Genomic DNA, 27,823 nt, shown 5'->3' on the forward strand with positions numbered 1-27,823 from the left:
CAGCACGGCCAGCACGGCACCATCTGCCTCGTGAGTCCTTCCAAACTGGCTCCAGGCTGGCCTCTGCTGAGGCCTGTGACCAGGAAACCAGGCACAGGGAGGCCGGCCATCAGCAGCATTCCCTCCGTGGTGGCAGACAGGGACCCTCAGTGCCCTTCGTTTGGAATGAGCTGCAAGTGTGGCCAGGATGGTGGGGAGAGGCCCTGGCTTCATGGCTGGGCTGGTCCACCACTGTCACCAGGAGGGACACGTCGCCCCCTGGGGCCCAGTGCCCAGCTCTGCCCAGACCTGCCCTCCTGCGTGGCTGTTTCTGTCAGCTCTGGGGGACCCAGGTGGTCTAGACAGGCCTAGATGCCCCCGGGGTACCAGCCAGGGCCCCATCCGTGGAGCCAGCTCCCTGGGGACTACCGGGGAAGAGCCCTGGAAGCCACGGAGACTGCCCCTCCGGATGCCAGCACCCCCAAGCTGCTGGGTGGGGTGGGCGATCAGGGCGGGAGGACTTCATGTGTGCCCTCGCTGCCCAGGAGGGGAGGGCGGTTTGGGGAGGGTGGAAGATGGGGCTGAGGAGATGCAGGGACAGGGCATGACCTCTCCTCCCTGGCATGCCCACCGGGGCGTCCGCGTTCTGGTGACTGCATGGGGACTGAGGGGCCGGCCCGTGTTCTGCTCTGGACCTGGGTGCTGGGCAGTGGCACACCCAGAGCCTGGCAGCTGTCCAATAGGCAGCCTGAGCCTGGGGATGGGACTGGAACTGCCCTTCCTGATCCGATCTTCAGTAACAGGATGTTTAGCTGGGCCCGGATGGGCACTGCACATCCCGCCTCCCTTCACGTTGGAAGTGGATTCGTGGCTGTAGATGTAACTGAGTTGTTCCGAGGCAGGACCTGAGAAGCCCGCGCCCTCCGTCGCCCCTTCCTCTCTTCTCCAGTTGGCAGCCTGCAGGTGTCATCTTGGGCCAAAGACAGTTTCACTCGCAATGGTGGAGTACTGGGCTCAAAGGTGGGGTCCCTGAGGACGCCAGCAGCAGAGCCGCCGTGCTGATGCCGGCCGGCAGGGCGCCCGCACTGTACCTGGTCCAAGACAGACCGGGAACCTGCCCCCCAGCATGCGGGATCCGCCCCGGCTGTTCCACGACTTCGTGCCTCTGGAGCCCGCTGGAGGTCCGCCTAGCACAGGGTGTGTCTGGGGGCGCCCCCCGCCCCCCAGGGGGGCTGCGCGGGCCCTGGGGACCTCTCGCTGACATACTGTACCAGCTGGGATCTGTGGGTGGTACCTGGGGCCGGCGGAGGACCATAAAATGGACTCTTCAGGGATCAGAGTAGCATTTGTGTCCTTTAAAGGGACTCCCAGTGATTTCAATGGGCAGCTGCAGTTTGGAAGGAGTGGGCAGCGTAAAGAAAGGAAGAATGGAACCTATTTGCTATTGTGTCACAGGAAAAGGGCTGGATGGATCACCGCTAAATGTGGAGGAAACATTCGGGGCTGTCAGCTCCCTGATGAACCCCAGAATTGCCTGGGGAGCTGGGGAAGTCGAAGAGCTGGTCACTGGCCAGCTAGATGACTCCAGTGAAGGGTTTCTTGCTCCCGGGCGCAGGAGGACACGCAGGCAGGGAAAGCGGGCGGGACCTTCAGACATCAGCTTCTCCTCCAACCATTCTGGAGGCCAACCTAGTTGCTGGTCACCGGGGCAACTCCGGGTGGCAAGCTCCAGGCGGGCGGGGTACCAGCCTAATTATGGTTAATGCATTTCCTAAGCAATGAGGAGCGCTCACATTTATTTACTCAATAAATAGATGAACACTCTATGCAAGGCATTGTTTTGGGTTCTGGGAAATAGTGGTCAATAAGACACAGATAGGGCCTGCCCCGCTAGGACTTAGGGTCCCCTGGGGTGTGCAGCCTTCAACTGGTGACAAGGAAGGTGTGATATGATTCCAATCATGGTATGTGCCATAAAAACACATACAGGAGAATAAGGGGAGAGTAATGGACGTGGGGACTGGGGGTGATGGCTGGGGAACACTTCTCTGGGCAAGTGAGCTTTGAGCAGAGACCTAGAAAGTGAGGGAAGAGGAACGTGGAAGGCAGGAGGGACAGAACAGGGGAGGGAGGGGCCAGCAAGTTCAGGAACGGGAACATGAGCAACTGGCATGATGGAGAGAGAGCCAGGCCAGCGTGCCTCGGCAGGGGCGCTTGTGGAGGGGAGAGAAGCTCTCAGGGGATACTCACTGAACAAGGTGGGCATCTTGATTTTCTTCTAGGGATGCTAGGAAGCCATCAGCATTGACGGCACAGGTGTTTCAAGAGCTTACATTTTTAAAGTTTGCTCTGGCTTCTCAGTGGGGCTGAAGCACAGGGTCAGCGGGAAGAGTAGCCCGGGGCTGCGCAGTGATCCGGCCCTGGGGCGAGAGGCCTGGTCAGCTCCGGGAGAGAGAGCTTTGGGGACGACAGCCCAGGCTGGGGATACAGAGAAGTCCGGATGACTCCTGAGCACTTGGGCGAGCACCTGGCGAGGGAGAGGCCCTGCTTTATGGGATGGGCATGTCTGGAAGGATCGTACTGGGGGAGAAGAGAGAATTTCTGTTTTGGAAAAGTGGCACTTGAGGTGACTATTAAACCGGAGGCCCTATTCAGCAGTGATCCCAACACCCATTCTCAGCCTCCTTTTCCTCACCCCCGCCCACAGACAGGAGGCTGGGAAGGAGAGACAGCTGCTTTTCTAGTGCCTCTAAATACGACCCTATGACTAAGTTCTGGCCAAAGAAGTAGCCATAAAGGAAAATTTGCCATAGGATGGAAAATCTGGTGATATCCTTGCTTCCCTGATAAAAGGATTAGATGTGTCTAGTGCCAGCCTTTCATCCCATGGACATTAATACAGTGTTCGGAGCTGCAGCCGCCATATTTTAAATGCAAGGTGGCTAACAATCGTGGAGCAGCTTGAAAGAACCAGAACTTTAAAAATTATTTTTAAATAACACTGCTGTCTGCCTCTAAATATTTTGTTATGTAATATAATTAAATATCTTTAATACTTAATTAAGCCTGTGTTAAAGTAGAATAATATTCTCTTATTAGCAGCCCAAAGTATTCCTAACTACACAACGTTCAAATAGCTCTTCAGCCATGGATATAAAAGTCTAGGACTCAGGGGAGGGGCGAGGCTACAGATCCTCAATTTGGAAGTCAAGGGCAAGTATTGAAAGCCCTAGGTCTAGACAAGATCACTTAAGAAGGTCCTGTGGATAGAGAATATAATAGGCTGAGGACTGAATCCTGGGACGTCCAACATTTGGAAGCCAGAAGAGGGGCAGTCAGCAAAGGAGCCCAAGAGGGACAACAGAGTATGTTGTGTGTGTGTATGTGTGTTGCACACACACACATACACACACAGGACTTTTGCTCTGGGGGTCACATGCCACATGTCTACACACTGATTGGCAACTTGAATTTTTTATTTAACCGCATGTCATGGACAACTTCCCATGTCAGTCCCTATAGGTCTACCTTATTCTTTGGATGGCTAATATTAGTCTATTACATGATATTCCATAATTTATGTGTCATTCATTAAAAAAAGACTTCCATCCTATTGTTTAATAAATGGAACAGGTGCTATTAGCCAACCATTTGGAGGAAATAAAACTTTCACAAATGGAAGATGAATGAAAAGTTCAAAGTAATAAAGTACCAAAAGAATAGAAGTGTACCAGCAGAGAAATTGAGTTTTGTGTGATCTTGAGTGAGCTGTAAGCATAGCACTAGGGGCAAGAACCATAAAGACAAAGACTGATTTGAGGCAGTAAGTGTTAAAATTCTGTACATTCAAAAGTCACCCAACTAAAAAGTAAATGAAACAATGAGAAAAACTGTATGCCATGTGATATGTAAAGGGTTAATGTCCTCTGAGCTTACACGTCATGCAGAAAAAAGATAAATGCTAGAAAAGCGAGCAAAGATTATATAAAGGTAACAACCAAAAAATGCAAATTGTCATTATACATAAAAAAAACTCAACCCAACAGTGTTAATATGCAGATAAACAGGAGATTCTGTTTTTTGCCCTTCAAATAGGGGGAAAAAAAAATGTCAGCACCGTGTCGGTGAAGTGCTGAGAACCAAGGAGCCTCGTTCCCAGCTGCTGAGTGCTTAAACCATGTTAGCTTTTTTCTTTTTTCAACATGAAAAGTTGCTCATGCTCATTTAAGTTTAAAGGAGTAGGTTATCATGACAATTAAGGGCTCTGTGTGATTATTGATTGGATCTTGGATAAGAGGAAAATCAGCTATAAAAGACGTTATTGGGACAATTGAGGAGATTTGAACATGGACTGCATATTATATCATATCAATGGTAATTGTCTGGGGAGTGATAATGGTCTTGTAGTTACGACAGAGAAAGTCCTTGTGCTTATTTATTTAAGGATGAAAAATCATGATGCTGGTGATTTACTTCCAAATGGTTCAGCATGGTGTGTGCGCCCATTATGCATCTAAGCTACCATCTATCTATCCGTATCTACCTATCATGTATCTATCATTTATTATCTATCATGTATCTCTCTATCTCACTATCATCTACCTAGAGCTTGCCAATATGTTAAAATGTTAACACTTGGTGAATCTAACTGAATACATGAGGCACCTCTGAGTGTTCACTGAAATATTCTGTTCTTCAACTTTTCTGGAGGCTTGAGAAACTTCAAAGCAAACATTTGGCAGAGAAGGGTAGGAAACAAAATAGTTTGAAAAACGTTATTTTGTTTTTAAAATCTAAGTACATATATATATATTTTAGAAGGCTGAAAAAACAGACACTCAAATGCTTAGAGTGCCTGTCTCTGGGTGGTTGTAATTGTTCATTTCCTTTTCTTTCCTTTTTAAAATAAAGTTATAGAAGTGGTAAATGTTCAGATGGACTCGCTGCATGTTCTCTTGGCATGTTTCTATGCATATATACATATACAAACAAAATACATATGAAATCTGAGTATTTTCTTCCCGCCAAAGTAGGCCTCACAGTATACATACTGTTGGATAACCTGTGGTTTGCACGCTCCCACCCTGCTTTGTAAACTTTCCGTCTCACTTACTACTTGCACAGGGATTGGGGTGGTTAATGGTATGTATGGTGTGGCTTATTTGGATGTTCCAAATTTTCTGGGATGATGGTGATGATTTTTTTAATGCTTACTGTGAGCTCATAAGGACCAAGCACTGCTCCAAGTTCTTTTGTGTATTAGCTTCGGTAATGTGCGCAGCCCTCCCAGGTGAGCGCTGTCAGTACACGCATTTCACAGATGAGCGCTCAGAGGACGCAGGAGGCCCAGACTGTCTGGGTGGCCCACACCTTAAGCCCCATACGCAGCTTTGGCATTTTCCATACCAAACAGCTTGGGCTCTGTAGACGCTGCAGCCCCAGCTCCCTGGAGGACTTGGCTTCCAGGGCAAGGCCTTACTTTCGGGGAAGTCGTTGTTGTCTTCCTGAGTGTGGTTCGGCAGAAGTCAAGCGAGTGGAATGAATTGGAAGTGCCTGAGTCTGTGCATTTTGAAAGCCCTCATGAGGCGGGCACAGGTCCTGAGCTGCCCTATCCTCCCGGCACTCCCCAGGGCTGCCCGGTAACCCAGACGGATGGCCCAGGAGCCGGCAGCCACTCGGTGCCTGACCTCCAGGAGAGCGCCCAGCACACAGATTAACCCCCAGGCCCTCAGCCAGGAGCAGTGCCATGCTAAGTTCCCATTAACCTGCCAGGGAGCGGGCGTCTGGGTGTGTGTGTTGTGATGTTTGTGTGTGTGGCATGTGTGCATGTATGTTGGTAGCATATCCTGTATAGTGCAGTGAGTTTCTTTTCCCTCCAGCTTTGAAAATAAACAGTCCCTGAAGGTGAGCGCGGCTGCAGATTGGCCAACACCATATGCAGATAAATAAGTGCTAATTGCCCGCAGTGTCTTTGGGTGTCAGGTGCAGTTATCGGACCACATTTATGGGCCAATTAGGCGCCTTGCTGGACTAGAGTGGTGATAAATGTGGCTTAGAGGCTTCTTGGAGCGTGCTGCGACGGTGGGGACAGGGAAGGGCCGTGCTCCCCGCTCAGCTGTGCAGTGACTGCTGTGCCTGCTCCATGTGTGGGGGCTCTCAGGCACCCCAGGGACCCTGTGGGGTGGGACTGAGGCCCTACCCACATGCCTTGGACGGCTCAGGGGTCCCAGTGGCCTATGGGGAGTGGTAAGGCCCTGGGAGTCACCTGGGGCAGTGTTCCCGACCATGTTCCCTCCCTGTCCCGACACATAATGAGGTATGGGCTCATGGAAAGCAGAATGCCACAAAGACAACTGGTGGCGCAAATGGGCAACTGCTGGGGCCTGAGCGCAGGGGCAGGCCAAGGCCCTTGAAGGGCTGCAGTTTGCTCCTTTTTTCACAAACTCCTTCACTCAAGGGATATTTGGGCTGGACGCTGGGGCTCTGGGGGTGACCCAGACAGACCCAGGGCCATGGAACCTGAGCAAGGTGTGGGAGTGTGAGCTATCCCACTGAGGTGCATGGGGAAGGTCCAGGAGGGCACCGTGCGTAGACAGGGAGGCTGGACTGACTGGGGCTAAGCGTGGGTAAAGCCTAGAAGGCCAGTTCATCAGAGACCCCACAGATGAGGAGGAGCTCGCCCCAAAGAATGGGGTCTCCCTGGGGGAAGGGAAAGGTGGACAGAGGTCCAGAGCCAGGGAGAGGCCAGGATGTTGGGGCGTGGCTGGTGCTGAGTGAGGGGCAGAGTGGCAGGAGGGCAGAGCAGCCAGCTGTGGGGTCCCCCTAGGGTGGGGGACCTTCCAACCACGGGAGATGTTAAGGGGTTTCGAGCAGGGAGTAGCCAGGTCAGACCCCCAGGGCAGTACTGCCCCCTGTGGAGAGAGGGGTTTAGAGGGGGCAAGGGCGGCAGGGCAGGGCAGCCGTGGTACCCAGGCGGGGCGGGGGGCTGGAGGAGGTGAGGACACAGGGAGAGCACCCGTGGGGGATGCGGAGGCCCCAGCGGCCAGGCCTTCCGGGTGGCACCGGCCCAGTGCTGGGACCTCAGGGAGGGGTCTGCTCGAGCTCTGCTCCTTCAGGGTCTGTGACGTGGGGTTTATTCCTGACCCTGATGCTTCCTAAGAGTTTGTTTCAGTTTATTAATCAATTAACCAACCAGTTCTCCAATTGTAGTATGAGTGGAAAATATATTAACAAAAAACCCAACCACCTTCCTCAAAGTCACTGGCAGCTCATGAACTTTAAAACATACCTTAAAATAACTTTTTAAAAATACATACTTATGGAGAAAAGGTGGGCAGTAAAGTGAAGAAAATACAAGGCGCCCAGAGCGCCCGTGGGAAGACGGCATCGTTACCACTTGGGTTTTTTTCCCTCTGGGTATGAAATAAGGATATAAAAATATCTTTAAGACATTGGTCTTATATACACTTCTGTATCCTAGTTTATTTACACTGTTATCATTCCCCCCACGTGATAAACACAATCTGAAGTGACTCATCTTCCCCCTTTATAAATGGGCCGCCGTAATTTATTTAACTCTCCCCCTAGTGTTAGACTTTGAGCTGGTCCCCCTCTGGCTATTATAAGCACCATGGCTGTGAACGCTGAGGTTCCCTTGGCCGGATTCCTAGGCATTGAATTCACTCATGTGATCCGCGTATCTTTGGAGCCTCTGCAGAGGGAATTCCCAGGCCAGAGGGAAGGTGCTCAGAGCCTCTGTGCATGATTCTGTATCACTTTCAGAAATGCTATTTACTTTGTTTCCACCAACAGGGTGTGGGTGACAGTCCCCTGGTAGCCAGGCCAGCACTGAAATAGAAGCACTTTAAAAATCTTGGCTATGAAATCTAGACATTCAGGCTTGCTTCCGTTACCTTGCTGACCTGACAGAAGTTCTCAGGGCATTTGGCTCAAGTGCCTTGGCTTGAAAACGTGAGTGCTTCCTAACCCACCCCGTGCTGGGGAAGCTGCGATGTCCTGGGACTGGACGTTCTGAGGTGGACTCACTGGAGGGAAGGCGGGGACAAAGGCATGGACGGGGCAGAGCAGGGCAGACGAGGAGCCGGCACAGCCTGCCCACCGCCGGGCATCCAGGCTAGCGCTGGGCGCGCACAGAGGCTGTTTGAATGTCAGGGAACCAGAGGATGGATGAGCAGAGACCACATGCTGCCTGCTCAACACCTGCTCTTCCTTAGCACAGGCGCCTCCCACCCCCAGAGCCACCACGTTTCCCAGCCTCCCTGTAGCCCAGTCCAGCCAGTGGTATCAGGGGGTCACACGTGGGGCTTCGGGACACCAGGAGGGGTCCGCTCAGCTGCCCCTTCCTGTGTCTCTCCTCTCTGCCCCTCCCAGCATGCAGATGCCAGGGGTCAGGGCAGCAGGCACCAGAAGGATGGCTGGTCGGGTAGCTGGGAGGCTGGGCCTGGACACAACTCTGGGACCCTCCGTGCCACCCCTGGCTTGCCTACCTCCAGGTGTCTTCTCTCATTAGGAAAAACACCCTCTCAATGCGTTACCCGGATTGGTAAATGTCACCAAACACATGAGATGACCCATGTGTATGGGAGCTCAGGCTCCTCAAGGCACTTTCTGTCCCCCTTCTGCCTTCATTCCTGCCAGACACGGAACCTTTGTAACATTCGGCATTTGGCCTGCTGTGCGCCGTGTGCCCTTGTTGCTGGGGTTCATGTGGCGGGCGGGGTGGTGCCCCCCGAGTGTGGGGTCACTTCCGTAGTCACAGCTCAGGACACGCTGCGGTGCTGGGGTTCCTCAGACCGCGGGAAAATCTCAAGAGAAAATGTAAATATTATCATGTCATGAGGGCATGTGGCTCTATATTTATTGACATGGAAGAGCGGGCGGGGTGGGGGGGTGAGGATACCACCACCTGCGGAGAAGCATCTGTAAGGCATTCCCCAAATCCATGACTGTGGTGACGTCTGTGGGGTGGCATTTGGGGTGAGTTTTACTTTTCTGATTTTGGAGGTAAAGAATCAAGTGTTTTGTAAGAGAAAAATTTAGTAATATTAACAATAATAGCATTGTGTTAGAACCAATGATAGTTAAAACTTAATTATATGACAAATACATGTGTTTTGTAAGAGAAAAATTTAGTAATATTAACAATAGCATTGTGTTATAACCAATGATAGTTAAAACTTAATTATATAACAAATACATGTAATATAAACTAAGTATATATAAATAATACAAACTAATATAATCACTAGTAATGGTTCTGGAATGGTTTTATTTTCTAGCCATCACTTCAGAAGGATCTGGAACTTCCAATCCCTGGCCGAGGAACCCACGGCCTCTCGGGGTTTCTCGCAAATGAAAGTCGAAGAGCGGCTCCTCGTCCTTTCCCCCCGTGACTGCGGCACACGTGGGCCAGCTCCCTTGAAAGGAGGCCGCCTGGGCCCAGTGCACCCCGTCCGTGAGCAGGGGCAGCCCCTTTCCTCTCGGACTCACCTTCCTGGGGACACTAACCCAGTTAGTCATGATAATTATCCCTCCCCACCCAACCCCAAAAACCTCCATGGAAACAGTGTGGGCGTATTTTCATTTCTTTATTAGAAAGAGGCCTCTACACTATAGCCACCTCTCTCCATTACTTTACACATTTTTCTTTCTTTTCTTTCCCCTTAGAATACTGTACAGCTGACACAAAAATTCCCAACGCAGGAAAATACAAACTGGCATATTAATCGGAACAAAATCATATGAAATAACAAAGTGAAATGTCTGTCAATGGTTTTAATTACAGTACAAACAATATAAATAAAGCATCATTGAGTCGTGGTGAAACATAAACTGGCTGAATGAGGTAATATAAAACCCCCCCCCCCAAAATCAAGCCCATCTCTGGATAAACCCCAGGCTGCTCTTCCATCTTCTGTACATGGCTATTTACAGAAACAGAAAGACGTGCTCAAGGTGGGCAAAGACCCGGCCCTCCCTGCGCCCTCCTGGAAGTGCCCCTCCAGCTCCTCCTTTTACCTGCTCCGGCTCCCCTTTCGGAAACACACCCCTGGCCTGGTGAGACCTCCCTTCAATGTCACAGACCAGAGAGCACGGGGCTGTCTGGGGCAGGAGGCCCTGCCAGGACCCTGCATGGCTGTGCCTGGGCCGCTGTGGCCAACTGGCCCAGCCCTTCCCCAGCCACCAGCTCCTGGCTTCCGGGAGCTCCTGGGAGTGCCTTTGATCAAGGGCACTTGGGGTCCTCCCCAGCAAGAGGCTGCAACCGCAAGAATTTGGTATGTTTCAGACACAAAAACTCAGCTGATGGAGGGAAAATGGGGTGGTTTTCACAGTTTGGAGAAGGCCTTATTTCTAACACTAAGCTGCACGGGCTGCCATCAAGTGGTGCCTACCCACTGTGGAACAGTCCAGTCCACCTCATACCCACCTGTGTCCCCGAAACAGTCGTGGGCAGGGAAGTGCTGGGGCCTCTGGGGCTGGACTGGGAGGCGTGTGGCGGGTCACCCGAGCAGTGAGTGAGCCCATCTCCCTGGGCGGGCCCTGGCTCACGGCCCATGCGGTCTATTCCGCCCTCTCACCCTGGGGAATCTGGCCAGGAGGCATGGTTCCCCCCGGGCTGCTCGGTGGAACGCCAGCCACAGGGCCCCACTCAGTGGCCACTGGCTGGGCTGCCACCAGGGTCTCTGCAAGAGGCCTCTCACTCAGGATTGCTATGTGCGGGTGTTATCCAGGGGGGGAAAGGCCTGGGATGAACTTCAAGACCCAACACTCAATGTACACACAAGCAATCACGAACGGGCGGCCTCTGAGGGCTGGCGAACCTCTTCTTTACAAGGGTTTTTGAACCCGCTCAGATATTCACTCCCCACACCAGTGTGGACACCAGGGGCATCAGGGCATAATCTGATCAGGGGCAACTGCTCCCACCAGCCTGTGTGTGAAGGGGCTTGTTCCATCTGGAAGATTCCCCAAATGCTCTTGCTTCTTGTTTGGTTCCTGTCCTTCACCTGCTCCTTGAGACAAAGGCGGTGTGGTTCTCACTCACACGGGGCACAAGATCCGTCCTGACGGACGTCAACAGGTAGGTCTCAATCATACAGCTTGAACACGAACTTCAGGGGCCTTCTCTACCGATGCCACTTGCCAGGCCAAGTATAAAGCCCTGGTCAATCTCCTGAGCTCCTGAGGGCACCTCGCCTTGCCACTTGACACATGGCTAGAAGCCCGAGCTTGTCTGTCCATTTCACTGAAGCAGCTCCCACCTGCACCCCTGCAGCCTTCAGAGCCACAGTGGGTTCCTGCTGGGCATGCCTGCCCCAGCTGTGCCCACCTCTGGGCACCGAAAGCCCTCTGGAAGGGATGAGGGCCTCAGATAATGTGTTTATGCCAACCAGGGGCAAGTCCCCAGACTGAATGCTGCCATTTGAGAGCAGGACAGCACCTTGTGGATGGAACGCAGTCAGGGGAGGCTGTCAGGCTGGTGGGTGCTGACCCCTGGCTTTGGGGAGGGTATTTACTCCACTGGGGACACTGAAGTATTTCTAGAACTTGGGCGTTTTAAAAACTACAGATTAAAAACCGACATTTGGTTTTATAGAACCCCCTGGTGATGAAATGTCCTCTAATATCAACTCTGATCCAAACTGGAAAAAAGTGATAATCTATGTTTAAAAAGCAGGAGACATCCAAAAGTAAGTAGGGAATCTATACATATTATTTAAAAAAATCTACTGAAGGACAGCATTTCTCCTCTAAGGGGAAGAACTCTTGTGCTTTGAAATACTAATGGCTAAGTTGTTAGATGTGAGGTGAGGGGTGAGGGTCCAACACGGGCTTGCTGGCCCTGAGTGGCATCGTCTCTTTCATCACGAGGTCACAGCACTGTCTCCACCTACCGCAAGCAACCGTCCCCAACCCTTCTCTCTTCTGAATAACTGGTAGGGATGTGACACTTTCACTGGAAGGCAGCCTGATTCAGAAGCTTGAATAACAGGGGACCCTTCGGTGGTGTGGGGCACAGAGCTGAGCAGGGACAGCTGCCACCTGTCAGCACACCATGTGGGGGGTGGTACCCCTACCCACCAGAGCAGTGCACCTGGGGATCCTGGCCGGGCCATCCACACCAAGGATCACTGGCCGCAGGGCTTCCCAAGTCCGAAAGAGAAACACATGGCTAAAAATGGCTAAAAGTGAAAAAATGCAAGTCTTAATGCCAAAGCCCCTTATTTAGCTTTTTGGTGAAGGATGAGGGTGAAAATCATTTGGAGACGGGACTTCACAGCACGGGAAACCCATGTTTGAGGCAGTTAGAAATGAATTATATTTCCCGGGAAAGGAAGATGTGTATCTTCAGCACATTTCTATTTGAATTCCTTCCCGGCTGCTTTTCAATTTCTTTGCTTGAAGGACATAAATACAATCCAGGGGAGTTCTAGAAAAGTCACGCTGACCTTGTGGGCTGCATGAGGGATGGAGCAGAGCAGGTGCTGGGGGAGGGAAGCGGCCCAGGGGCGGGGGTGGGTGATGGATTTGCTTTCCAATTGTCTGCCTTTTGAGAAGTTTTTGAGACCCGATCACACCTCCCCTTAGAGGACGATATCGCTGCAAAGTTTCTGAACATCCCTAGGTGGGAATGTGACTTTCTCTGTCTTTCCAGAACATTCTGAATGCTGGGAGGCAGAGTTGGGAGGGGTCCTTCCTAAACGCCAGAAAGACCAGCACTGTTGGAGCCAGAGGGACGCAGGTCACCTGTGAGCGCAGCTCAGGCTGGGGGCTGGGCAGGACCTAATGGTCACTTATTGGGGGGAGATGTGCTTACCCAGGGCAGGCCCAGGCCCAGGTGAGTGCCATCCCTGAGCGGGAGGGCAGCGCCAGCGAGGGAGACAGGGCGGCTGCGGCGCCTACAGCCCGTCTGCAGGCCAGGGAGCGGGCCAGCGAGCTCGGACTCTAAAAGGAGCACTGGAAGGGGACCGATGTGTGAGTCACAGTGGCCTCCCGGCAACGGGAAGGTGGCCTCTCTGGGCAGGGAGGCCTGTCAAGCAGACAAACAGGGCGAGAGAGACAGGTGGGTTGTCCTGGGCCTGAAGCAACATGAGTGAACGCCACGAGGGCGAGACTCAACCCTCTCTTGGCCTCTGCAGCATCAAACTCAGACTAACCAGTGGAGGATGGATTTCGGTCAGTGGCCGCTGGGGGCTCAGTTCCTGGGGGAGGGGGGCTCTCCAGGCCATGGACACTGTTCCCAGCACCAGGGGCAGCACACAGGAGGGCTGGAGGCTCTGGGGAGGGGCCGGCAGAGCCACCATCGCCTCCCCACCGGACGCCTGCTGAGGACGTGGGGCCAACTGGGGGGCAGCCTCCCGGGCCTGTACTCTGGCTTCAGTCCCATCAGCATTTCTGTTCTTAATAAATGCTCCCATTTCCTGAGCAGCCAGCCCCTGGCCAGTGGCTGGCTGGCATTTGTCACACTGGTTCCAAGCGTCATCAGGCCATGCAGCGCCACCCTAGCTTCACAGACCAGGAAAAAGAGCCCGCGAAGCTGGACGCTTGCCCAGGGCTACAGAGGAGGGTGGGGAGCCAGGCAGCAGGCTCTGCTTGGTCCCAGGGCTGTCCCTACTCTTTCTCACCAGAGTGTTTTCCCTAAGGTACTGACAGCTCCTTTGAAGGCGTAGGGAATGACCCTGAATGTATGTGGATACCACAATGCTGGGAAGACCCGTGCCTATGGGGCATGGCAGAGCCCGGGGCCAAGCAGGCCTGGTCAGGCTGGGGGGAGCTATGGGAGAGGCGTGGAGCTGCGAGGCTCAGGGCTGGCTGCAAGGGCCCGCCTGGGCTCACGGCCCCACAGAGAACATGCCAACCTAGGGGTTCTAGTCACAGGTAATTCGGTAAGAGCTGCCCAGAAGCCCTGTGATCAGCAGGCACCCCACTGCCTTCGCCTGCTTGCTGGGATAATGGCATGTAGCACGCACTGCTTGTGGGACCAAAGACCCCAGAACGCATCACCCACCCTCAAGCTGCGCATCTCCCGGGGGCTCCAGGAGACAGCGGGGCCCACAGACCACGACGGGGGTGCTGGGCTAGGTGAAAGCCACCTGTCCACCCCAGCACTGAGGCCCACCTGTCCTGTGCAGGGTCAGAGCCAAGGGTGTGTCCCTCCCACCGGGGCAGGGTTTCCACTGCCACGGGAGGAGTCCAGCGAGGTCTGTGACATGTCCCTGTCCCCTGTGGGTCACCCTCATACGTGACAGCCTGTGTGCAGGCCTTCCCCAGCAGGTGGCTCTCGTTCGAGGATAATTTTAAATCTGAGTAGAAAAGGTGATTATGCAGTGGTGGTTTCTCGTGTCATTGTCACTTCACTGAATTCACACGGGAGTAAACAATGGAAACTCGACCTCCTTCCCTGACTGGGTATTTCCTGCCTTGGCCCTTGGGTCTTGCTTCCCTGGCCCTGGTATTAGGCTTGAAGGCGGGAATGAGCGCTGTCAGTGAGGGAAGGATCTCCAGTTTGACACTGAAATACAACCAGATTAACTGCCATTCGCCTTTATGATGAAGGAAACCCCTTAAAACGCACTACCACCTTCCTCTGCTGCCAAAACGCAGTCTCAAGAAAGCAGGCTGCCTCCTGCAGCAGATCAACATTGCTAAAAATTGTAGAAGAGAGAGGGGCTGAGTTTTCTGAGGAGGAATCGATGCAGTCCCCATGCCCGAGGGAGGGAAGGGGAAAGAAACCAATCTGGCATTCAGGGTGTGAAAGGCTAAGTGAAAAAGAAGTTATTTGGGAAAATATTATATTATAAACACATATAATCATATGTACACACTCATATACATCTCAGAGAGAAGCCTCACAAGGAGTTCCTTTTCTTTTCAAAAGACGGCTTCACTGTGATAAAGCATTCCTACCGTGGGAATTAGCTAAGATGAAATAATTTAAGGGTTTCATTCGTACTGTATCTGCGTTCACTACATAAAGTCTACGCTATAGGCTGTGAGGCGGATGTGTATAGCTGGATTAGAACAGTGGTGTGTTCTTCAAAAATAGGCAATGACTTTTTTTTTCTATTCACATTTAAAATAACTACACAGTGAAGAAACACAGAATTCAACATAGAGTGGAGGGATTATGGACCTGAGGTCAAGGCTCTCAGACTTGTGGCTTCTGAATCCGGTGTTCCTGGAAACCGCTGAATCCCACTTAGCTGAGTCAGGTTAGAAATGTCCATGAAACACTGACCCACATATAAATTCTGTGTAAAGCTTTATTTTATTCCCCAGCTACTTTAATTTTTTTTTTTTAAGTGGAAGAAGAGGAAAGACTCTTACAAAATAGAAGGATTAATATTTGAGAGCAAGGGACGTCCCTGGGGGCTGCGGGGCGGGGTGTCCGGTGTTCCTCCACCGCATCACTCCGTGTTGTCTCCAGAGGTGGCTGCCCTCTTCCCCCGCCATGCTGCTAAAAGGGCTCCAGGCACAGCCACCCCCTCTCACTTTAACCTAGAGCATCATGCCTGGTTTTACTGTTGGGCCACCATACTGAAGGCAGCCGAGGTCTGAAGCAGCCCCATGCCAGGTCAGGGGGTGTACTAAAATGGGGGGTCTGGCCGCCGAGTTCGAGTCTTCAGGAAGCTCAGGAGCCAGTCTGAGCTGCAGACCCGTCGGCCGCTGCTCACCACTGCCTTTGCAAACCCCCCGGGGCTGGTGTTCTGAGTATCACCCCTGCTTTGCTGCAGCCCCTCCTATGGGCTGGCAAAAGTGGTATCAGATCTCAGTCACACTTTCCGCACTGTGAAATCCCACGCCCCCTTCCCATCTTGAATATGCTTCCGTGTCTTCTTTTCCTCTCTCGATTTTAATAAGCAAATTGTACCACCATCTTATTCTGATATGTTCCTCTTTAAAAGCTGTATATCACATTAATGGAAGTGTTTACTGCTGGGAATATTTTCCAAGTACAATGATCTGTAACCCCCTTATCTCAACTAGTTGCACATTATTAGTTCATATCCAGTTCAATTTATAAATTAACAGAGGTGCCATTTGTCTGTACAAAAATCAATGCATATTTATGAACTTCTTTTATTCAAATAGATTTTCACACATCTTATCTAAAGACATAATACAGAAGCCTGTGTGACTTGGGCAGCACGGCCCAGGAGTGTCTGAGACCCAACACATCCCCTTGGCAAAGGAAATAAAGGATCTCTCGTGTTTGGAGAAAACAGCCTTTTAGGCATTTACTTAGTTTACCAAATGTACTCAAAATGCTATTGTTAGCTGACATAGTGATCTTTTGAATTTCCAAGTTACTCTGACTTATTTTCCCAGTTTGTTTCTGCACCAAGGAGACTGCAGTCAAATAATACTCGGCAACTGATTTCCTCTCTTTGCACTGAAAAATTAAACAGATACTAAATTATGACAGTGAATTTAGAAAGGAGGGCTCCAAGGGCTCGGGAGAACATGTCTGGGATAATATGATGCTTCTAAGAGTATTGCAATCACATCGTGGCAATCATCAGAGCGTGCTGCGTAACTACCTCCTCGGCTAATATGCTTTCTTCTCGGTGATGACTAATCATGTTCTATTAAACAGCGGTAATGCTGGAAGAACTCAACTATACAAGCGTAATGAAGCCAGTATTCTCCCTGGACAGATTAGCTACGACTGATTTGACACATACCATCATAGGGGCTTCAAACCCGACAGACTCTGCTCACTTCTGATTTATGCCGTCAAGCTCCTCGGAGAAGAGATGAAATCCAAGTGTTCCATTTGGTAGAGGTGAAATGTACTGATGTGCTTAACTGCCAGTTAAGGAGAGTTACCCCTTCTCCTTGCTCCTCGCCTCCCCTCCCCCTCGTCCCCGTCCCTTGTGCCATGCTCTGTCTAGGGCCGCCGGATGAGGGTCCTTCCCCATGTGCTTCAGCAGTGAACCAAGGCCCGGCGGTCGCTCCCGTTAGTCGTTTAGGGGAGTGTATGAGAAGGGATCGATTCTGCGGCCTCCTGGCCTCCTCTTCGCCCCTTGGGGACTGTCAGGTTTTGTGATTTCATTTGGGGTGAGGGAGGGTGGGTGGGGGGCAGGCGACCACCGGGAAGCGAGGGGACGTGACGGGACTCACGTGTCGTGGCTTCCGAGGGAGGGCGCGGCCGTGGCGGCCCTCAGATGATGGTCGGCACCCTCCCGCTGCTGTTGTTCCGATTATTGTTCCTCCTGGACAGGTTGGGGGTGGCCATGAGCACGAAGCGCTCGTCGGGGCAGCCGTACTGCAGCAGGACGCCGATGCACTCCTGGCTGGAGGCCTGCCGGGCATAGGCCAGCGCCGTGTTTCCGTGGGCGTCGCGGGCCATGACGTCCACCCCGTACTGTGGAGTCAACAGAGGGTTCTGTCAGCGTCGGGGGGCAGGGAGGCTCAGCTGCCAGGGATGGGACAGGAGGGGACGCGGCACGCAGCTCGAGGGGGCTATACAGATGAGCTGCGGGGGGAGATGGCCCGGTAGGCAGCACCAGGGCCCACAGCACATTCTTTCAGGGAAAGAACGTGCTTTTTGCAACTCAAAGCCCCTCCTCTGTGCAGTAGGAAAGGACCCAGGATAACTCTAGCTTCACTATTTCTATTTTCACTTTCTAATTGTAAAACATATGTAAACCATAATCAGTTTTTTAAATCTCAGGGGCAATTCATTTTCCTTACAGGAGAACATGGGCAACATATAAGCGCAGAAGAGTCGTCTACTGTCTTGCTATTCAGAGACAATCTTGGTTAATAGCTCAGTGTACTTTCTTCTAGTGGTTTTTCTTTGGATCTAAATGCAAATATGCATAACAGCTTTCTGCCGCCCTTTGAAGGGGTCCCATGTGGCTGAGATCCCAGATGTGTGTTGGCAGCCATGGTGTAGGGTGCGTGAGCTAAAACACGCAAAAAAAAATTTTTTTTAATGTACTGTGATCATTTTCTCCCATGATTAAGAATTATTCCAAAGCATGACACGTAACAGCCATGTAGTATTCCTCCATATCAACATAATGCAGGAACTCTGATCTCAGCTGCTGTACATTTTGTTTAAAAGTCGTCATTGGCACAAATAGTACTGCAATGTACATCTCATATCTAATCTTTCCAAGGGTCTCTGGTTGGGGAGGGGCAGTGGGATACTAGGTAAAATCACACAGACATTTTTAAAACTTCTTGCTCTTGAAAAAGGGTCCCTGACTTCTGCTTCCAGCACGGTGTATGCGAGTGTCACCCCACTCATCAGCTGCAACACTGTCTTTAACATAATTCTTGGTCAATTTGAGAGGGAAAGATGGTAAGCAATTTGCTATGGACTGAACTGTATTCTCCCAAAACTCATATGTTGAAGTCCTAACTCCCAGTACTTAAGAATGTGACCATATTTGGAGATGGGGTCTTTAACTAGGTCATTAAGGTTAATTGAGGTCATATGGGTGGGGCTCTAAGCAATAGGTCTGGTGTTCTTAGGACAAGAGGAAGGGACTAGGGCTGCACGGGCACAGCAGAGAGGCCACCTGAGGGCCAGGTGAGAAAGTGCAGTCTGGGATGGGGGAGGCCTCGGGAGAACCCGACCTTGACCTCGAACTTCTAGCCTCCAGACCTGTAAGAGGAAATACGTGTCTGTTGTTCAAGTCCTCCCAGTGTGTGGTACTTGGTGAGGGCAATCTGAGCAGACTGATACACAATTATTAAAATGAAGCTGAAAATGTGAGTGTTTTGACATCTGTGCATCTAATCTAATTCTTCCATCACATCCATTACAAAAGTCAGATAAAAGCGTGCAGAAACTGGCCTTGTTCACAGCTGTGTTGCGGTGACCCACCTCCTGCCTGGAGTGGAGACAGAGGAGCCTCTGCTGGAGCCCCAGAAGGCCAGCACCCTGCTACCGGTCAGCACACACCTCCCTCCCCACCCAGAGGCCCTCTCAGCAGGCAGCTTTCTGCCGCCCTCTGATGGGGACCCATGTGGCTGAGATCCCAGATGTGTGCAGGCAGTCAGTCATGGCGTGGGGTACATGGGCCTCTCAGGAGCAGTTCCTGGTGCCATGGGGGTGTTAACCTTCCAGGCTTCATGACAAATGCTTCTATAGAAACTTAAAAAATAATTGTCCCCAGCAGCAGTTAATCAGAATAGTTCAGAAGAAGCCCTCTGACAAACTCCTACCACATCAAACCTCAACATTTTGGCCTTAGTATTTGTGTTAAGTGAATGAAAACCCCAAAGGTTTGGTAATGGGAACCATGTAGTCCATCTGGCCTTCATCCTCCCTCACCATCCCCCCCACAAAAAGGATGATGGGATTGTTCTGTAAAGGAACAAGAGGACACCCCTAGCCACGCGTGACCAGCAGGCGTCATCAAAAAGATAACCTCGGCAGACACCAGCAAATGCCATGCAGAGGCCAGTTGTCCCTTCCGAGGACATTCCTGACCTCATTCCTCCCTGTTATCAAACCTTCAAGCAGGGCTGTCATCCAGGCGGGCCCAAAGGGCAGGGGTCTCCACACCTAAACCCCCAGCCTCTATTTGTACTGTTCCATCTTCAGACCAGTAACCACTGCCCTCCACCATGAAGATGTATGCGGAGCAGAACAAAGTGTGTGTAGGCGACCTACCCAGATCAGGAGCTGGGCCAGGACCACGTTTCCCTTCCGGCAGGCCAGGTGTAGCGCCGTGCGGCCGTCGCCCTCCCCGCAGGTCTCGTTCACCTCGTCCCGGGAGCCATGCGCCAGCAGTAGGATGACTGCCCGCAGGTCCTCGTCGGCGGTGGCCCTCAGCAGGTGCTGGCCGAGGGACAGCTCTGTGCACGGCAACGGAGCCAGGAAGAGCTTCTGCTCATACTTGGCCCGGATCCACCGCTCCTTCTCTTCCCTGCAAGAGCCACCAGACACGTGCGGTCACGACCGGCAGGACAGCCAAGGAGGGAACCCCCGGGCCCGGGATCCTGTGGTCTGGGGGCATCAAGAAGGAAGAGCAATAGCAGGCGACAGGGAGCCTCCTGGGGGAAAGGTTCACCTACGGTTGGCAAGGTGGGGTCCCCACTCAGCATCAGGACCAGCTGGGAGCCTGCTGGAATGTGGGTTCTCCTTCCCCAGCCCCCTAAATCAGGAAGTCTGCGGGTGTTTCAGCAAGCCCTGTGGGACCTGATGTCCTGGGGTGAGAATCTGAGATGGAGGCCCATGCTTTGAGCTGCCACACGGCGTTTTTTAGTTTTACTGCAGGACAGATGACACAGGCCTGGGGCCCTGACCCCTGTGGGCGAACAGCAGCTGTGCGTCGGGATGAAAGAACACTGGCTGGAATCTGGGGTTCGGAGGCAGGACAGCCAGTGGGTTCCCTGACCTGGGTGTGACCTTGAACTCTTAGCTCTCCCCTCATCGCCTGGCGCTTCTAAACGTTTCCAGAGAATGTCTGACTACAGGCCCACACGGAAAGGGCAGAGACCCCCGTGGGGAGGCTTGGGGGGAGAGGCACACTAACTCAGGACATGTAACTCTGTGACCTCTCTGGGGGCCGGGGGAAGGCACAAGCAGAGAACGTCAGGCAGTCCTTAGGTGACAAAGAGCGGCTGGGCTTCCTGAGGGGAAGTGTTGCAAGGCCCCGCCTAGGTGACAAGGCAGGTGGCCCCCTCAAAGGCCTTGGAAGGTCCCAGGAACCTGGGGTGCAGGGGGGAGGATGAAGAGCGGGAGGAGGGTGGGGACCTTGGGGTTTAGAGAGTGACTGCTGGCAGCTATGTCCCTTCCCCCAGCAGCACAACCTGCTGGAATGAGCTGGGTGGTCACGACAGAAGCCCCCACCGCTCCCCGGGGGCGGACGCTGCCTGTGACTTCCGGAAGGAGGGATGCGGAGAGCACGGAGGTGCAGGATGGGAAGAGGGATAAGGAGAGAGAGGTCACGCGGGGCACCCGCACCCATAGAGGCAGGCCTCGTGGCATGCCCAGGAGATGGAAAACAGCCCAGTGGCCCTCAGGGTCCTGGAGCATTGTCAGAGGGAAGACAGGTATGAAAATGCAAAACTCTGAAGTGAGATTTCACAGGTGGCTCTGGAAATGGGAGAGCCTGGGGACAGCGAATGGCACTGCTGGGCCGGACAGATGCTTTCTGATGACTGGATGAGGAGCAAAAGCCCTGCAGAGAAGTGGCTGTAAGGACCCCAGGAGATGGGGAGACACCTGGACACACATCCTGAACCCCGGCATTTTCCCCAGGAGACAGTCGGGGGGCATAGTTACAGGTTACACAGGGTAATCTCTGAGGGCCTCCATTGACACTCCAGAAAGAAAACTCATCATCCGTGACATTGTTCTTCCTCGGTACAAAGGCCCGTGTACACCTTCCACCCGTGTTTACCTTGCTCCTAGTGACCCAGTGTCGGGTTAGCCCTAATCTGCTCTTAAATACTTAGGCAAACAGATTCTTCCAGGAGTAAATCTGGATTAGTTTTGCTTCACTTCCTGGTACATGCGAGTGACCCCAGGGTGACCCCGACCCTTTTCATTCGGAGATCTCCAGGACAGATACTCGGCCACAGCTGAGACCCCACGCCAGCACCCATCCATGCGGCCGGGCGGCAGGCTGCACACTGCCCCCACTTGGGCTGAAATGCCAGTGAGTCTCAGAAATACTGGGGTTGGGCGAAAGATAAAACCCCCAAACTGCTGGTTTGGTGTTATTTAAAAACCTTATTTAAAATGTATTAAACATATGTTGATGCATTTCATAAATCACCAAAGACAAAGAGCAAAATGCAAATTAAATGGAAAGGGACAATGATGAAGGTCCAGACTTTCAAGTCACAGTTGGCGAGGTCTGATTTCCTGGTAGGCATTAAAATCAGAACTGTTTTATTCTGCTCCGGGCGATTTTCATCCTCACTGCCGAAGTGCCCAGGGATGAACCAGAGAACTGAACATGGTGCCTACTGTCCTAACACGTCAACAGCCCGGCCAGAGAGGGGGGACAAGCCCACTGATTCGGAATCCCTTCCTGCTGTCCGTACGTCCTCACGGGGAAACGGAGGTGGCCCTCTGTCCTCCAGTCTGGTCACCCCATTCACAAGCTGGCCTGAATTCACTGAAATGGACATTCTCTGAATGACTAGTGCATTTAAACTATTTTTTGCTTTTAAAAATTAGTGTTGTTTACGTACATAATAAAGGAGGGTCCAGGTTTTGCGGGGCTGAAAACGCGTATGATTTCGGGAGCCTTCTTCAAGAGAAATACTTAGTTTTATGTATGTGGAACCAGGAACAAGGCTTGAAAGAGGCTTTGGAAGGCCCCAGGCTTCGGCTTCGGCTTCCCTGCCGGTCCACCAGGGACACGGCAGGACTTGGAGCGGGATGACTGTTACTCGTACGGGCTTCCAAGCCTCCACTGACTTGGATACAGACAGCAGGCCCCGCCCGGGAGCCACCCCGAGGGGCACCCCGAGCGCACCAAGTTCAGACCTTCACGTGGCGTTCTTGGTGGGCCCCGCCTCCCCCGCCCCAGTCCACACAGCAACCCCCCCAGTGAGGAGACCCCGAGTCCGGCGCCAGGCGGCTTTCATTCTCTGCCGGAACGGAGGCTCTTCACCAGAACTGCCCGCACTACTGAGGAACAGCAGCTTTCGGGCCTGGCGTGGGGGTCCCGTGGGGCTGCAGGGATTTTCTTCAGATACCAGGAGGTAGCCAGGAAGTTAAGGGAAGCCGCTGGGTTTCGTGCCTGCTGCTTCTTGCACCTGAAACCCAGCTGGGAGGAGCAGAGGGCTCCAGAAGGGCATCTGAGTTTCTCGGGGTGCTAATTCGGCAGCCCCGTTCGTGCACTTATTCTTCAGAGTCCATCTCCTGCGGCGTCGCCCACCCCCACAGGCCAGGGAAAGCTTACTTCTGGGTGCTTTCTGCGGTGGCCAAAGGGAGGGAAAGAGAATCAAAACGGAGCTAAACGAAAGAAGGTTTCTGGCATCCAGGTTCACGTTCCTGCTTTGTTCTTGGACTTGAACTTCTGTAACTTCTTGGACTCTCCTTCCCTCACCTGCAAAATGGGCGCAGCGATGTCTACAGCAGGCAGGTGGTGTTGGGACTGAGGTCACACGTTTGGAGGATGTGATGGCCACCCATGGTGGTCTTCCTGCAAATGGCACCTGCTGGTGTCATTACACTTGAAGAGAACACCGTCTCTAAAGATCTACACTTGTCTCAAGCAAGTTGTGCTTGCTCGCCCGTTGTGCTGGCGAGTATGACAGAGGGGTGCTGGTGGCACAGGGTTGGGGGTCAAATGCCTGCTGGATGCCTTAAGGTGTCTAAATCCTGGCTGTCTATAAATAAGAGCTTCACATGGTCAACGTGGTCGGCATGGTGAGAGGGCCCAAAACCAGGGGCCTGGACAAACCCATCAGTGTCTTATAAGCCCCCACCCCAACCCTGCCAGAGGGCAGAGGGGCACAAGACATTGGGGTGAGGGGTGCTCAGCTGATGTACACGCCCCCATGGCTGTTGGGGTCTCTGGGTCCCAGTAAGGTCAGCCCCTGCCTGCCGCCTGAAGATGTCTCAAGTCTTCCTGGATGTTGTGGACTGAACTCTCTCTCCCCCAAACTAGTGTGAAGCCCTGACCCCTGCTGTGACTGGGTTTGGAGATAAGGCCTCGAGGGAGGTGATTAAGTTGAATGAGGCCATTAGGGTGGGGCCTAATCCATCAGGACCGGTGTCCACACAGTAAGAAAGCGAGACACCGGGAGCTCTGTGCATGCAGAGGACAGGCCCTGTGAGAGTGCAGCAGCAGGTGGCACCCGCAAGACAGGAGCAGGCCTCACCGGAAACCATCCCTGCCACCTTGACCTTGGACCTCGACCTCCCTCCAGAACTGTGAGAAAACAAACTTTTGTTATTTAAGCACCAGGTCTGCGGTATTTTGTCATGGCAGCTAAGATACTGGACAACCATGTTCCCATCATCCTTAGGTGGCTTCTGTGCCAACAGTTAATCCGTGGAGGAAGGACTCTGACAATGACTCCTTTTCCACGAGAATGTTCTGTCTAAAACCGTTCACCCTAAGGAACCAGGATGCCAAAGCACACATAGTGTAACTGTTACTCTGATGTCCCAATCCTGCTTCTGGGATCCCCGGCTTGTCTTGGCCGCGCCCTTCATTTTCCCCAAGGAAGGCCAGTTCAAGAGCAGTGCCGCCGGCAGTAGATCACTTCACCTCATTCCAATCCCCTGGAGGCCCTCTGCTCACAGCCTCTGTTAGCTAATGAGCTAAAAAATGACTTATTGGCATGGCTGGCCGTCAGCAGAGAGGAGGAGGCCCAGCTCCTCATTTGAGCCCCGTGCTGACACACCTTTAAATAAATCAGCCACTGGGGAGAGAGAAAATGAGAGAACGGGCAACTAATCAGGAGAAAGACACTGAGCCAATCCCCCAAATAAAAGGAAATGATGCAGTTCCGGGGTGCAGCAGCAAACATTCTCTTCCTTCCTAAAATGGAACCCTCTTTGTAGGTGGCCCCCATCCCCCCTGGGGCCCTGTCCAGGAACCACCTGGTGTGTGAGCCACAGGCCACCCAGGGACTGAGCACAGGTTAGGGGACCACAGGCAGGTGGGCCCAGGTCACGGGAGCTGTGCATCTGCTGAATCTTATAGGGGCTGCTGGACACTGACGTGCTCCAGTGCTGCGGCCTGACGGACAGGGCTTTGTGACCCTTGACCTTGGGGGTGGAGCCATGGAAAGGCTCCATACGTCCCCAAGACGATCCCTGGGACGTCTCCCCAGGATCTGCAACCTGCAGATTCAGTGTCTGCCAAGTGGAATCAGCTGCCGGTACCCATGACCAGCACCTGGCCCAGCTGACGAGGCGGCCTCCACGTCACAGGAGTGCCTAGACTGACACGTGGAGGGCGACAGTGGCAACAGGGACAGTAATTCCTGTTAATGCTGGGCTCTCAGGGGACCTGGAGCACGCTATGTGTCCCTACGAACAGGCTAATATCAAATGCTGAGCAGAATGCACGTGTGATGGTGCAGTTGTGACTCTTTTGGGAAATCATGACAAAAAGAAAAAGTTTCGGGAAAAGAGCGGGGACCAACTTTGTTCCAAGTTTCAGAAGTGGGGGACAAGGGTGGAGACCCTGGAATTGACAGACGCAGCTTCTCCTTTGTGGAACAGGGAGGCCGGGCTGGGAGGACACCCTGCGTCGTCCAGGCAGGACGGGCTGTGGCATCAGAGGCAGGCGCCCAGCCCAGCCCAGGCCTCCCAGACGGGCTCGGGGACCCGCTGTGGCCAGGAGCTTGGCCGGGCCACTGCTCCCCTCTCTGTGAAGGACAGACACCGAGCTCCCTGGCGCCTGCGCGGGCTCAGGGTGGAGAGAGCAGGGGCTTCCTGAGCGCGCACGTGCCGATTCCGGTCCCGTCCTGCCCGTGTGGCCCGACGACCGCGGGGCCTGTTGTACAAGCCAGTGACGCCCAGACACCTCACAGCTCACACAGGGATGATGACAGAAGTGAGGTGAGAGTCAAGAAAATAAGATCAGGAGGAAGCAGGGACAGAAATGAGCATCTGTGTTTGCAAAAGGACACGTGCAGGGCGTGGCCGCCGTGGAAAGGACCCCGGTGGGGCCGACCAACATGCGCGAACACAAGGCGCTGTCTTGGGTCTGGGGGTCCGATCCTGGGGCGAGGGCCACTGTGCCTGGTGCTGGCAGACTTACTGCTGGGCTCAGCTCTAGAGGCTGGGATGGAGGGGTCAGGAAGCCAAGACTGCCACCAGGGCAAGCCCAGCCACGTGCCACTGTGGCCAATCACGATGACAGACAGGGCAGACAACTGCAGGGGTTCATCTGCCCCCGAGCAACTGAAGGTGTCATGGGAAGGGATGGGATGGGTGTCACCAGCCTTCGAACTGCCGGATCCTTCTTACCCCAGTGAGTGGAAACGCTGAAGCAGGCTGCTTTCTGTGTGTCAATTTAGGACACTGCCCTTGATGTTTGCTGTTGTATAATAAACCGCAAGCCTTTCTCATTATTTCTCCCCCTTTATTTACACTTCTGTGGGATCCAGGTGATGGGCTTTTGGTGATTAATCCACAAACATGCGTTTATATACAAGTGAAGAGAGTCACTGTTAAAACAGCTGGCCTGTGGGACACAGACTAGGAAGAACTTCCCTGGTGGCAGAGCTGATATTATTAAGTGCTTATGATAAGTCAGCCATGGGCTGAGGCTTAAATTATCTGGTATAATTCTGACGACACCTGGAGAGGGAGGTCCTGCTCTTACCCCCGTGTAGAGGGGAAGAAGGCCGTTGGAGCTGAGCAGCGGGCCCCGGAGAGCACCTCCTTTCAGCTCTCTGCCTCCAAATAGGGAAGCTTGACCCCATGGGCATGGCCACCGTCTGGGCTGTGGGGCTCCTGATTCTCCTGTCTGCCAAGGGGACTGACGTTGAGTCATTTCAGAGAGACTCTGCAGCGAAGCCACCCAAAGGGTGGCACGGGCCGCACGCTGGCGTTTCAGTTCAAATTAATCAAAATACAGCAACAAAAAGTTCAGTTTCCTGGGACATGTCTCATGCGGGTCAGGTGCTCGGCAGCTACACGTGGCTAGCAGCTGCTGTCTTGGGCAGTTCAGATGACCTAGAACGTTCCCCTCACCGCTGCAGGTGTAGAACTTCCCACTGTCGTGGAGAACAGCGTGATCTAGACAATGCCAGCTTTCCCCTCCCAGTTTTTTCTTACCCAGAATTACAGAGGAATCAAAGAAAAATACATAATGAAGGGAAATCACAAATGTAGGGAAAGGAGAGCAGAGCAGAGACCAGCACTCGAGGCAGAGGTGCGGTGACATGAGGGGACCTCGTGCCAACAGCGGCAATGCCCGTCCCTGCAGCCCTAGCAAGGGCTGTGGTCGGTGAGGAGCAGAGTGCAGGGTGCGTCTCACAGACCCTTGGGAGCCTGGAGAGCTGAGCAAGACTCACACTGGACGGGGGCCGACCTCCTTCGGGAAATGCCACAGGGTCCCCTTCTCATTCCTCACGTGTCGGAGGCCTGCAAGGAGGGCTTGGCAGGCTGCCAAGGGGTGACGGGGTTAATGGGTTGGATTCCCAGAAAAGCCAATTTTTCGCCAATAACCTTGAAGCTTCGGGGTGGCCTTCGGCACCTTTTTGTGGTGCTCCAGGAGATGCGTCTTTAGGAGCACAGACACGGGACCAGCGACCAGACCCCCTGTAGGTCCCCGAGGGGCCCACCGTGGCAGGACTAATGGGGTTTTGGGATGTTGGGAAGAGGAGTCCAGTGGTGGTTTTGGCCTCGGCTTCCATCTCCACAAAGGAGGTTTTCGCTGACCATCTGTAACACCCCGAGTGGGCACGGCCCTTCCTGGAAGCCCCTCCCCTAAGTGTTCAAGGGCCATAGCTTGTTTTGGTGCCTGTCACTTGTCATACCTTTTGGAAACATCTTTTTTTTTCCCCCTCATGGGATGGGAGAGGATTTTTCAAACTGATTTTAAAGGAGATTCTGTAGAAAAGTGTATGGGAGAGGAGGGATACCCTCAGGGGTGAAGGGGGGGTGGGGTGGGGCTTACATGGACCCAGCGGAAGGGGAAAGAAAGGGCCTGCTAGCAGCAAGGAATTTCCAGAGTGTCTTTCTGCCTCAAGCAAAACAGGAACTGGGAGGGCAGGCATGGAAGAAGGGGCTGGAACAATATGTTAGGAAAACAGAGGGGGCTCCCCCTCACTGCAGGGGAAGACCCTGGCCCGCTGCAAGCTGAGCGCGGGGCCGTGGGCTGCCCCTGGCACGCATGCCTTCTCCCCCAGCTGCGTTGCTAAGGGAGGATGG

The 27,823-nt window shown here is 53.1% G+C and overlaps 1 protein-coding gene across 15 annotated transcripts in view; it reads right to left on the reverse strand.

The window, feature by feature from the left end:
• Nucleotides 1-16,062: 16,062 nt before the first annotated feature.
• AGAP1 (ArfGAP with GTPase domain, ankyrin repeat and PH domain 1) overlaps nt 16,063-27,823 on the reverse strand; it is a 513,333-nt gene continuing 501,572 nt past the window's right edge. For all 15 annotated transcript variants that reach the window (XM_073217944.1, XM_073217945.1, XM_073217948.1 and 12 more), the window contains 2 exons: nt 19,634-19,889; nt 16,063-17,368 (listed from right to left, as the gene is read on the reverse strand). In XM_073217944.1, the coding sequence (XP_073074045.1) occupies nt 17,165-17,368; nt 19,634-19,889 (460 nt within the window). In that variant the 3' untranslated portion in view covers nt 16,063-17,164. The remainder of the gene's footprint in view (nt 17,369-19,633; nt 19,890-27,823) is intronic.

This window comes from Manis javanica, chromosome 12 (assembly GCF_040802235.1).
Source record: "Manis javanica isolate MJ-LG chromosome 12, MJ_LKY, whole genome shotgun sequence".
NCBI lineage: Eukaryota > Metazoa > Chordata > Mammalia > Pholidota > Manidae > Manis > Manis javanica.